Source organism: Mus pahari, chromosome 14, assembly GCF_900095145.1.
Source record: "Mus pahari chromosome 14, PAHARI_EIJ_v1.1, whole genome shotgun sequence".
NCBI lineage: Eukaryota > Metazoa > Chordata > Mammalia > Rodentia > Muridae > Mus > Mus pahari.
In genome coordinates this window covers 25,122,553-25,135,690 of record NC_034603.1, presented here as the reverse complement: position 1 = coordinate 25,135,690, position 13,138 = coordinate 25,122,553, and the positions used below count along the sequence as shown (strand labels likewise).

The following is a 13,138-nucleotide window of genomic DNA, read 5'->3' as shown; positions in this document are numbered from 1 at the left end:
AGACAACTAAGAAAGGCTGAGAGCAGGAGAACCGCACACCGACTGGTTATCCACCACCCAGTGATCAACTCTGAAAACGTACATGTTAAGTAACACTCTACAGACTGATCAGGGTGCATTGATGAATAGATGTTGTTAGTGAAAACAGAGTAGGGATTGGTACATGAGAGGATTTTGGTGGAGGAAAAGGGAGGGGGATTTAATTAAATTATAATCTCAAAATATGAAATAAATATTTTTAAAGTAACATCCACTAGTGTGGTACACTTGACTTCTTAAGTCACGGGCACCATCAGCCAATACATTTGGTCATTTCCTGATGACAGCCATAAGAAGACAGAGGACTACTATTGCTAACTGACAAATAGGTAAACTGAGGTCTGAGAGTTGGTGGCCAGCAGAAAGCTTGCCAAGCAAGAGTGACATCGGGGCACAATGCAGGGTTTGGATCCTTCGCTTGGATCCTTCTGACTCCTCCTCCACAAGCCTTGCCTTTCCTCTAGTTTCCTTTCCTCCCCCCCCCCCTCCCGGCAGCTGGCCACAGGCGGTGATCTGAATCCCACTGCACTTTCCGAAGTGACCAGAGGGAATGCTCTGAAGCCCAGACCTTCTGACCCAGTGGAAAGGACTGGGAAGCACGCTCATTCTTTCCAAAGCCTTAATCTATAATTGCACCCCTTGCTTCAGTGCCCCGAAGAAGAGGGCCAGCTCCATGCAGCAGCAGGCTAATGATGTGGCTGAATTTCTAAAAAAAAAATAAAATAAAATATCATTTTATAAATTATGATACTCCTCTGAAGGGGAAAGAAAACTGAGCACATCCTCCACCATGTTTCAAACTGAATTAATTAGGAATTTGAAGCCTAATTATCAGCTAATCTATTGGAACACGCCAGTCTTTCGTATCTGGTTGGTGTTTGCAATTTGCAGCCGATTAGTGGCAGTTGTGAGGATCTGGGAACTCATTAGGTCAGAAGACAAAAAATGTGGATCAGAAGGATAGGGTATACCAAGGGGCTGACTTAGGGATGCTGTGGCTGAGGGGTCACTTGGTGACAGATGGGAGCTGGCGATGGGTTCTTCCTTCAAAGGCTCTGAGGCCAGTGGATCATTTCTGTGATTTGAACAGAGGCAACTGTGCATGCCTCTGTGCAGGTTCTGTGCCTTCCCAAGCATCTGGGTGTCCTAGAGCAGTAGATGATGTCACCAACCTTTAGTGCTAGCCTGCCCACACTGCTTACTGCTTGCTGTGTGACACTGGCTGAGCCATACTCCCTTGATGATTCGGTTTCCTTACGAGTAAGAGAGATTCTGGTGGAACCGGCTTCCATGGTCTCACCCAGCACTGTGGATCTAGGATGTGACGGCTATCACAGATTTCCTCAGTTCTAAAAACCGTTTTTTTTTTTTTTTTTTTTTTTGCAAATGGTCTTTTATGGGTGAGATGCTTGGCTTCCCCATAAAGATTCCAAACAGACACCAGTCATTAAAATGCAAACATCTTGAAAAGATGATGGATTTAGCCATTGACACCGGAAGTCTAAATTAACCTTTTGAATTAAGCTCTTCCGAGTTCCAACCCTAACTTTGAAGTAATGGGGCAGCCAAGGAAAGGGAGTTATAGAGGGTGAAAAGAGGGAAAACCAGGATAAGCTAAGGCTGGAGAGCAGGCAGGGTAGAATTTAAGGGTTTGACAGATGTCTGGACTCCACATTTAGACCCAGACCATGTGCCTTAATTCAACTAATGACATTTTTTTTTTTTGCACAGATAGTATAAAATACCAATTCATTCTCTCTCTCTCTCTCTCTCTCTCTCTCTCTCTCTCTCTCTCTCTCTCTCTCTCTTCCTCTCTGTCTCTATCTCTCTCTCTGTCAGCCTCTGTCTCTTTGTCCGTCTCTCTATTTGTCTCCCTCTGTCTCTGTCTCTGTCTCTCTGTCTCTCTCTGTGTCTCTCTTTCTCCATCATTTAGAACAAGATACTCTGACTAAAACTGAATGTGGCTATCTACCTGTTCAGCTCATTTAAATTTTTCTTACAGATTAAAACATGGTAAACATCATAATTGAATGGAGCATGAAAAGTTAAGAAGACAGACAAGGGCAGCGAAGACCCTTTGAACAAGGAGTGTCCATCAATGGAAATAGCTTCACAGCTGTGTGTGTGTGTGTGTTATGGGTTCAGGTTTGATGGTGGCTGTAGTCACTTCAGGAAAGAACTGTGGAGTTCAGAAAAGGGTTAAGCACAGACTTTAGTGCACAACCCAGCAGTCCCCTGCCTCGGTGTATCTCACAGATGTTTTCATACTAGTCCCAAGGTGATAAAGACTTAGAAGTTCATCAGCTGTGTAATGGATGTGCAAAACAGGCTCTTTATAATGGACTAGTATCTGGCAATACAAAAGGAATACAAGGAGATAGAATGTACATTCGTGATTGTGTGGGGCTGGAGAAGCTTTGAGTGAGTCATGTAATGATTATTGATAAGCCTGGGTCTTTTTGTGGGTGGTGGTGATGGCGTGTTTAAAATGAAGGTGTGATGACTTCATAACCCCACAAATATACACAGAACCATAGAATCAGAGCCCTGTAAGTTTAGTGTGTGCGATTGTTTAGTCTATGGATTTAATATTAAGAAAGTCTCTAAAATATGAGTCAGAATATAAAAGAATACTGTGACTATGGAGAATAAGAGCTAGAAGCATCAACATCTATGACATAAAAGATAAAAATGGGAACCATGACACAGGAAAAACAGACCTGACAGAAAAGACAATTGCCAAGGAAAACTTAGACAGATGCAGGGTATGCCAAAAGTCTATGCATGCAAAGGATTTGAGAAACCAAACCATCTTTGTGGCATGCAAAATAATAGCACCCAATAAACAGCTGCAGTGTGCTAAAGTGAAGACATGTTTTAAGACACAGGCTTATCCAGACTGTACATAAAATGAAAGAAAAAAACAACAACAACCAAAAAAACCTCTCTAAGTTGGTATTAATCTAGGACATACTGTAAGATGGTTCTTGGCTAAGGATTTGTCAATTTTAACATAATTAAGATTTAAATGTCTGAACTCCCAAGTAGTAAAACAACCATTATGTCCAAAACCAGTTGGATCCAGCCATTTAACATCCATTCCAAGATGTGGTGATTTTTTTCCCTCACTCCTGAAGCTAGAGCTGTTAAGAGGGTGCTAGAATGATGGATAAGGAAGGGCCTGCCCTTCAGCCTCCAGCCTGCTATCTCCTCAGGACAGCTAGAAGTTCCCAGGCAGTGCACTGTAGTTTGAAAGGGAACTTGTGACCACTGTCATGGTCAGCTTCAACTGTGGATTTGGCACAACCTTTCGTCTCCTGGGAAGAGAGTCTCAGTGAGAGACTGTTTGCATTGGCTTGACCTCTGGGCACATCTGTGGGGGAGATTCTTTCTTAAGGATTGCTGCGCGAAGCCCCAGTCCACTGTGGGCGACACTGTTGTCTAATCAGGAGGCTCTGAATTAATAAAAGTGGGGAAGTTGTGCTGAGCACACACAAGGGAGTCAGGCTATGTCCATTTCTCTCTGTTCCAGCCTGAATGGGTTGTGAGCAGCTTTTTCAAGTTCCTTCCTTGACCTCCCCACAGCTATGGATGAGAACCTGGAACTGGAAGCTGAAACAACAGCCTTTGTCCCTTAAGTTACTTTTTGACATGGTGTTCCCCCCTGCCCACCCCCCCCCAACAACAGAAAAGAAACCAGAGCAGAAGGGTGGAGGGGAAGAGCTACATTTGGTGTCTCTGAGACTTAGCGATGCCGCAACGAATCGCCCCCCTCCTCCCACATGGTTTACATCAGGTGGGTGTGACGCAAGCTCAGGCTCAGCACGGGACTGGACAGCTTGTCCTGCTCTACTCACCAGGTTGGCAAGGATGTAGTGGTACCCGATGCCGTTCTTTTCGAGCTTCACAATCTGGAAGACACAACGAGAGGGTACTCATCAGTCACACAGATAGCTCCAGTGACGAAAGCAACAACAAGAGCAGCTGATGTGCACCAGCTACTTACAACGCGACTTCTCTGCCCCAGCACACAAGACTACAGCATCCATATACCACGCTCTGACGGTGATGCTGTTAGTATCTGCGAGAGATGAGGAGGAGTCACACAGTAGCTCAAGCTCCTTCACATGGTGCAGCTATGCAAAGGTGAATACAGGATCTGAAATCACTGTTGCCTAGTTTTAGGGGTGGGGGGACTATCACCACAACCCCAAGGAGGAAGTCTGAGTCCCCACTGCACTCTTTCCATATAGCTTCCCTCACAGGAGGTGTAGGACTCTTACGTTTCGTGGAATTGGCTGTTATTCACGGTGGCATGTGACTGGGCTGCTCAGGTGGTCACTTGGGCATGAAACCACAAGCAGACAACATCTCGGCTTTCTGCCTCTGGATTCTGGCTTCTCCTACCTAAGTGATTTAGCATTCAGATATCAATAGATCATTTAACATGAGATTTCGAGGGAAGACTGAATTACTTTCTCTAATACCTCATTGTATTGGATGGAATTGGCCCGAAGTGGGCAAATGATTTTCCCAGACCCCTGTGTGATCTGTTGGTAACCGAAGGACAGGGGTCTCTGATGCCAAACTCTCTATGCGTAGCAACGGATTACTTTTAAAGGAAACAGCTAGGTTTCCCAAACCCTTCCTGCCTTTTCAATTTTTGTTTTGTTGCTTGATTGTGCATTTCTGTTTATGTATACACATAAGCATGTGTGTGAGCACACATATGTGTGCATGCATGTAGAGGCCAGAGGTTGATGGCAGGTATCTTACTCAGCTGTTTGCATTGTATATATTGAGGCAGAATGTCTTACTTGAAGCAAGAGCTTGCTAAGACAGCTAGTGTAGCTATCCAGCTTGCCCCGGGATCATGTCTCTGCCTCCTGGACACTGGGATTAGAGCTGAGCAGGTCCCCAGCATTTATGTGGATCTCCTCACATTGGTACTGTAAGCACTTTAACCCTTGAATCATATCCCCAGCCCCCTAACCCCGATCCCACAGCAAATGCTGACTGTCTTAAATTATCTTGAAGTCAGGGAAAATATTTGTGGAGAGAGCTTCCGCAGGTTGGCTGGGACTGCTTGGCACACCACTCACGAGGAATGGCTGAGGCCGCACACCTTGGTTCTGGCTGCAGCGAGCCTGATATTAACGTGATCTATTTCTTCCTTTCTTTTTTTAAATCATCGGATTGGGTCTGTATACCCTGCTTGATGCCTCTCCCCATGCACTGCTACAAAGAGACACAAAATATATGAGAGGCACCCAAGCTCCTGGCCTAACTGAATAAATTCTCAAGGTTATTAAAATCCATACTCAGACATCTCCTTAATTGGATATATGTGCATTATGGCTCACATTTTTTTTTATGTGGGGAATAATTAAATGCATGCTCACACAATGTGCATGCCGGAATAGTGGTGAGACTGAAATTCCAGACACTGGAGCTCAGAAACCACCAAGGTGATGGTTTTATTAATAATTCTTCATTACTTTTCCATTTTCTTGTCAAATGGCATGCCGTCTCTTCAACAAGGAGATACCTTTATCAAAAGCCCATTTAGCTTCCAATGAACACAAAACAGCAAATAAAGGTATTTCGGAGCCCATGACATCCAGGGCGTGTAGCCACAGAAAAAAATTGCAACATAGGAATGCAGAAGGAAGCAGAGGAAAAAAATCAATAGATGACGACTTTGGACCAATAAAAAAAGAGGGATGTGTGCATCTCAACCTGATAGTGGCTTCCACTCGGGTCCTATCGAATGACTGTCTTATTACTTTGACTCATTTTATCTTGAAATTACTTATCAAACCCTAACTGCATGAAGCTGGTGCACGGTGAACAGGGAATGGAATAAGGTATCTGGTATGGGAGACTTACCACAGTAGGCAAGACACAGGTAAATGCACGCAAGGCCATTTACTGGAAAAGGTATTGTGAAGGTCGGGTCCTTCCCCTCAGTGACCTTACGAACTTTATCACCAGTAAATATTCTTTGGGCTTTCTTTATCCATGGACTAAACAAGAGTGGTCCCTGCAGGTCTCCCCTACTCTCTGCATGTTTTCTGGATGCCCTCTCAACTCACCCCTATGTACAGCTTGCAGTGATTAGTTCAACAAACACCCACTGACCATGGACATGTTAAGCACTGGGTAATGCTGGGATATAGCTCAGACAGCAAGGCAAGGTTCCAGTGACCTCGCTGAGCTGAGATGCAGTTTCAGGAGGAAGCCAGATGGTAAATGTATAAATAGATGAACGAAGAAGACGTCAGCAGGCCATAAACACCACGCAGATGATAAAACAGGACGGTGTGATGGATGGCCTTGGGAGCTTCTGGACGACTTTCACCTCGAATTCATTCTGTCCCCAGTGACTGGATTATATCATTTAGTATCTTACACACTGGCAAAGAAAATTACTCAAATAACCCTCTTTGCTACATACATAGCTATTTCAGGCTTATTTATTTCCATATCAATATAAATTTATATAAATCTATGTTTATTTTATAATATGTGAGTGTCTATATGTGTATACGTGCCTCACATGTGTGCCATGACCATAGAGGTCAGACGGGCAGCCAGTGCTTGTAACCACTGAATCATCTCTCCAGCCCCTGAAGTTATACATTTTTATGTTTTAAAATTTGTATTTTGCCTATGAAAGAAACTTGTAGCACTTAGCTTTCTGAGCTTGCCTTACCTCACTTAACAGGATACCCTCTAGCTCTGCCCAGTTTCTGCAAATGAAAGAATTTTGTTTTTATTCCTGTTGGAGTGAAACTGAGTGATACTGCGTACTTTCTTCACTCACTCAACTGTTGCTGGGTACCTTGGCTGTCCTGAGCAATGCTGCATTAAGCACAGTGTCTACGTCTCTGTGACAAAGGCGTGTTTGGTGTGGCTGGATTGTACTTATATGGTAGTTACATTTTCAGTTTTTGAGGAACGGTCATCCTGGCCAGTTGACATTCCACAAGTAGTAGGTGCCTTGTTTTTTTTCTTTCTTTATTTTTTAAATGAATTTTTTTTTTTTTTTTTTTTTACAGCTAGCAGTTGTAGTATTTGATTTCTTTCTTCTTTTGCCTTCCAAGGCTCGGTTTCACTATGTAGCTCTGGCTGGCCTCGAACTCACAGTGTACCAGGCTGGCCTCCAACTTACAGCAAACTGCCTGCCTCTGCTTCCTGAACTCAAAAGCCTGACTCCCCACACCCAGCAGTGTTTTCGTCATCTCAGCTATTCCAGTTTCTATTCCAGAAAGATTCTTAATGTTTTAGTTGCACGATTACTTATTTTGTGTATCTTTGCACAGGTGTGTGCCTATAGAGGTCAGAAGCCAACTTGTAGGAGTTGGTTGGTCCTCTCTTCCCACCATGCAGTTTCCAAGACTCAAGTTTAGGTTTCCAGGTTTTGCTCCATGCATCTGTACCCCCTGAGCTCTCTCACCAGCACAGTTTTAGCCAACTTGCCTGGAGCAAGCAGAAACTCAAAGTGAATTTGGTTTGTACATCCCTCACGGCTAAGACCGTTGACCAGATTTTCACCCGTTTCTTGATTACTTATGCTTCTTTGAGATCAGTCTGTTTGCTTCAACGCTGCAGCTATCGATTGAATGACTTGTTTTTGCTTTTTTAGTATCGAACCTTATGTGTTCCTTGTAAGTTCTGGATTTTAATCTCCTTGCAGATGAACAGTGGATGGTCTTATTCTCCTGTTCTGTGGGCTCATTCGTCCCTTACCAATTGTCTCTTTTGAAGTCCAGAAGATTTCTCATTGTGTGTAATCCCATTTGTCACATCCTAACCTACTGGGGTTCTTTACAGAGAGTCAGTCCTTAGGCAAACCCTAAATGTTAGTGTTTTCCCTCTGATTCCGTTTAGCAGATTCAGTGTTTGGGGTCATAAATGAAGGCCTTTGATCTATTTAGGGTTTATTTAATTATTTTTTACAGAGGGAGAGAGAGAGAGAGAGAGAGAGAGAGAGAGAGAGAGAGAGAGAGANGAGAGAGAGAGAGAGAGAGAGAGAGAGAGAGAGAGAGAGAGAGATCCTGACCCCTTTGTCTACCTGCAGGTATCCAGTTTTCCCAGTCACCATTGGCTGAAGAGATGGCTCTTCCTCTGAAGTGTGTTTTTGGCACCACGCTTTAGGTGGCGTGGGTCTTCCCTGCCTTCCTCCCCACCATGGGAGTCTGTCCACCTGGAATGGTGATCCAAAATAAACTCTTCCCTGAGTTACATTTTGTCCGAATATTTTACCATAGCAATGACAGGGGAGCTAATACCTATGTATTTTTATTTTTAAAGTTGTTAGGAATGGAACTTAAAATTCATTTTTCAGCAGAACATTATAGATGTATGGAACAGCTATTGATTTTGTATGTTTTTGTATCCTTGCAGTTTGCTGAAAAGTTTTTTATCAGATCAAAGAATGTCCTAGTAGAATCTTTAATCTTTTCAGAAGCATGTTGTCTGCAAATAGAGATAATTGGACTTCTTTCTTTCCAGTCTGTATTTCTTCTATTTCTTTCTTTCTCTTTATAGCTCCAAGACTCCAAATGCTATATTTAATACCAATGAAGAACGTGGACACCTTCATTGGCTCATTCCCGACTTTACAGGAAAGGCTTTCTGCTCTCCCCCTCCCCACTTTGTACAACTTCGCTTGTAGGTTTGTCACAGACCCTTTATTGTGTTGAGGTACTTAATTCTTATTCCTGATTTCACTAGGGGTTTTCTGATGAAGGGATGTTGGATCTATCGAGGCTTTTTCTGCATCTATTGACATGGCCATGTAACTTCTGTCCCTGCATCTATGTGCTGTGTTACCTTGATTGATTTGCATGTGTTGCATCGTCCATGCATCCTCTGAAAGAAACCAGCCTGATTAGACTATCTGTAATTTTTAATATGGCTTTATATTAGTTTTACAAGCATTTTACTGAAAAACATTTAATTTTTCTTTATTCCTGAGAATTTAATACACATAAACTATGAACGGCCCTATCATCACATCTACCTTATTACTCCTCTCAACTACCTCATATCTCTACCAACATGACCCCCTCACAACTTCATGCCTTTTTGTTTATTCTTGTAGCCCACAAAGTCCAGTTAGCACTGTCCATCTATGTATGGTGTGGACCATCCCTTGGAGCACAGAGAGTCTATCAGTGTCCACATCTTCAGAAAAGAATGAGTCTCTCTTTCCTGAAAACTATCATCTCCAGGAAAGGGTGGAGCATGAAGGTTACCCACCCACCTGTGCTGGGCTTTTAGCTTGAGCCTATGCAAGTAGCCACAGAATATTTGCTGTTTGTCAAGGAAATTAGTCTTTAGTCAGCCTCCCCATTTCTCTGTCCCTCCACAGCCCCCCAGTACACCCTTACCTGGCTGAGGTGTCTGAGTAACACTGGTTTTATGCAATGACTTTGGTTGTGTTCTTTCCCTTTTTAGCCTATGGAATAGTTTTGGGAGCTTTTCTTTAAAGATCTGATAGAGCTTGGCAGTGATCCTCTCCAGTCTTGGGCTTTTCTTTGTTGGGTGACTCATGACTGCTGTTCTATTTTCGTCGCTTAATACAGATCCGAGGAAGTTGTTTTTACCGTTTTGATTTAATTTGGGTAGGCCATACGCTTCTAGGAATTCAGTTATTTCCTCTAGATTTTCTATATGTTCAGAACACAGGATTTTAAAGTATTCTCTTGCAGTCCTCTGGATTTCATTGGTATCTGTTATAACGCACCCTCCTCCATCTCCACTCTTGCTAGTGTAGCTCATCTCTCACTCTCTTTTGGTTAGTTTATGGAAAGGCTTGTTCATTTTTTTTTAAACTAAAATCCAAACTTATGTCTGTTTGTCTGTCTGTCTTCCTTCCATCCCTCCTTCCCTCCTTCCCTCCTTCTTTTCTCCTTTTCTTTTTGTAGTGTTATTTTAGTCTTCCTTTAATTAATTTGTGCTCTGGTTTTTTGTTATTTCTCTCTACTGATTTTGAGATTCTGTAGTTTTTATTGCTCTAATCCTTTGAAGTGTATCAAGTTATTAGTCTGCAGTTGGAATTTTAATGTAAGGACTGGTAACTATACTTCTGTAACTCAAGGGTTCTAATAAAGTCTGTTTTCTTTTCATTTGATTGTAGGATTTAGAAACTATTTCCCCTGCTTTCCTCAACAAACTATTGATGATTTGAGATTGTATTCTCCAACCTCTTTGTTCTTTTATAGTTTATGTCATGCTTTCCCTTTTGATTTTTAACGTTATTTCACGATTATATGCTGTTCTACAATGAACGAATTTGATTATATTTGTTGAAACTTTGTTGCTTGCCTAAAATGTCATCGATTTCAGAGGGATTGCATGGGCTGTTGAGTAGAACCTGTTTTGCAGCTGATGGGTGGAATGCTTTGTAGATGTCTAAGTCTCTTTGGCTATGGCACAACTTAACTTAGAAGTTTATTTGTTGATTCACTTTAACTAAATTATCTACTTACTCCTGCGTGGGATCTGAAGTCATTTGGTGTCATTATTTCTGCACTATCAGTTCACTTCTGACTGGTAGTGAATGAACTGGTGTGCATCAATATTTGGTGCATACATTCTTGATGGATTGCTCCATTTAGTAGCACAGCAGTAATTTTTATTTCCTCTATTTGGAGCTTTGCATTATCATATACAAGTATGATCACCGCTGCTTGTTTAGGGATTCCATTTTCCTGGTGTACTGGCTTCCTTCCTATCATTTCCAACCTGTGTCTTTTGATAGTGTTTCTGATAGACAATACATTATTGGATATTGTTTTTTTTTTTTTTTAAGTTGAATCAAACTAATCTTCATTCAGTTGTAGGGTTATGATTATTTACATTTAGAGTTATTACGGAGAGGGGTTGCTGATTCCTGGATTTTCTTGGTTTCGTTCCTAATCCAATCAGTCGTTTGGTGTTCTTTTCTCTGTCCCCTACTCACACCAGAGGTTCGGAAGTTTATCTACTCCTCTCATGATGTACTGTACTCCTGTGCTTGATGATGTCCTTCTTCCTTTGATTCCTTTGTGTATGCTAAGTCTGTGAGTTGGGCTAGTTCTGTAAGGCTGATGATATTCCACCCTGAAGTGGCTGGTTTCTAACCCAGGGATGTCTCCTGTGTGTGTTGAAAAGAAGATGCAAACACAGCAATGAGATTCACACAGCGGGTGAGTTTCTGTTCCTTCAAAATCAGCTCAGTATTAAACACGCTACTGGTAGGATGAATCTGTGAAGGTTAATTACCACACTTTGAATCTCAGCGTCGTCAGTGAGCATTGCAGCAGAGAGATAGATCAGCATTAGAGATTGTGCCTCAAGCTCAGAGATAGCTAAGATCTCTGCCATTATTCTCAAATGATGAGCTCAACTTTCTAGCTACCAAGGGCAAGGATACCCACTACATTCTAAGCCAAGCTTCCTGCTACCTGAAATTCTTGGTATGTTGACATCAGGCCTTCCCCTCCTCCCAATCATCTTCCATACTGGGGTTCTGGCTGATTGCTCCTGGGTTCCAAGTAATTCTTATTTGTAATCAGGGTCAAAGAGTAGCTTGGTCCTAAAGGATAGATTTCCTCTCCAGATGGTATCAGTCACAATTCATGAGACTTGAGGAGTAGAAAATTGGACCCCTTCTCCCCTCCTGGCCCCTGGTGGAACAGTGGGCTACTCCAGAACCAAAACCAATTGGAGGCTTCAAAAACTGTGGTACTGGAGGCTTCAGAAAGCCATGGGTTTTTCCTGGGGTAGAGTGCTGTGGTTCCTTTCCATCTTTTTATCCTTCATCTTTGCTTTTCCGCCTGTTGTGGAACAGCGAGGCAGGCAGAGCTGTATCCAATTCTTCCTGTCTGTTCAGTTGTCCTTCTGTTTCTCCTCACTTTTCAGCCATCCTGCCCCGCCCCCGTGATTTCTGATGCTTCTCTATCGTGTCTCTTTTTATATATAATAGTTATCCTTACCATTGGCTGTGAAATGTGGGTAAAAACTATCAATCAAGTGGTCTCAAGGAGCCTTTCAAAATTTCGTTCTCTGTTTTCTGACTAATAGAATGATCTCTGTTTTCAAACTATTATAATGAAATAATTTAAAATATAATGTAAAAATGTCATCAAATGAATCACTTCCTGATAATATAAACATTTGTCCTTGACAGAGGAAGTAGCCATCGATGTATAGGTAAGAAAACTGCATTCAGGGTTGCATAAGTTGTTTCCATGTGTATATGCATATGAATGTGTGTGCGTGTGTATGTATGGATGTTCCTGTGAGTGTGCGTGCACACACATGCACATTTGCATTATAACTACTGGTCAACCTTTGGTGTTATTCCCCAGCAGCTTTCTTGATTGTTTTTGGAAATCTGGGACCTAGGGGACTTCCCAGTTATGCTATGGTCACTGGCCAGTGAGCCTCAGGGATCAACCACCCATCTCCAGCTCCCCAGTGCTGGGATTAAAAACCATGTGTCACCCATTCAGCTTTGTGGGTATATGCTGGAGGCTGAACTTAGATCCTCATGCCTAGGCAGCCAGTACTTTTCTGATGGAGACACATCCCTAGATTAAGAAAGTTGTGTTTTATATTATGATAAAAATATGTGTCCATGGGTGTTTTGCCTGCATGCATGGCACATACCACATGTGTGCCAGGTACCCCTAGAGGCCCAAGAGGGATCTGGATTCCCTGGAACTGGAGTTCAGATGATTGTAATTACCATTTTGTGACTGTGAACCAAGCCCAGATCCTCTGTAAGAACAGCTAGTGCTCTTAACCTCGGAGCCTTGGCTCCAGCCCTGAAGAAAGTTAAAATTTTAAGACACTGGACCCTATCACCAAATCCAGTTGCCTGATTTCTTTTTATGGTAGCGGTGAAACCTTCATAAATCCAAACAAAACATAACAGACAAAACCCTTTTCCTCTTCTATAACAGGGAAAATGAGAGGTGCTATTTGAGCTATTATGTAAGGATGGATATTATATATGGAAGAGCCTAATCCAGTGCCTTCTCGCTGCTATGAGAACCCAGAAAAAGGCAGCATGACACAGCCCAGGATAAACCACTGCTCCAGT

At 42.5% G+C, this 13,138-nt stretch overlaps 1 protein-coding gene across 2 annotated transcripts in view; it reads right to left on the bottom strand.

The window, feature by feature from the left end:
• Gria1 (glutamate ionotropic receptor AMPA type subunit 1) overlaps positions 1 to 13,138 on the bottom strand; it is a 314,630-nt gene that overhangs the window by 131,757 nt on the left and 169,735 nt on the right. For both annotated transcript variants that reach the window (XM_029546554.1, XM_029546555.1), the window contains exon 5: positions 3,897 to 3,950. In XM_029546554.1, coding sequence (XP_029402414.1) covers positions 3,897 to 3,950 — 54 coding nt within the window. The remainder of the gene's footprint in view (positions 1 to 3,896; positions 3,951 to 13,138) is intronic.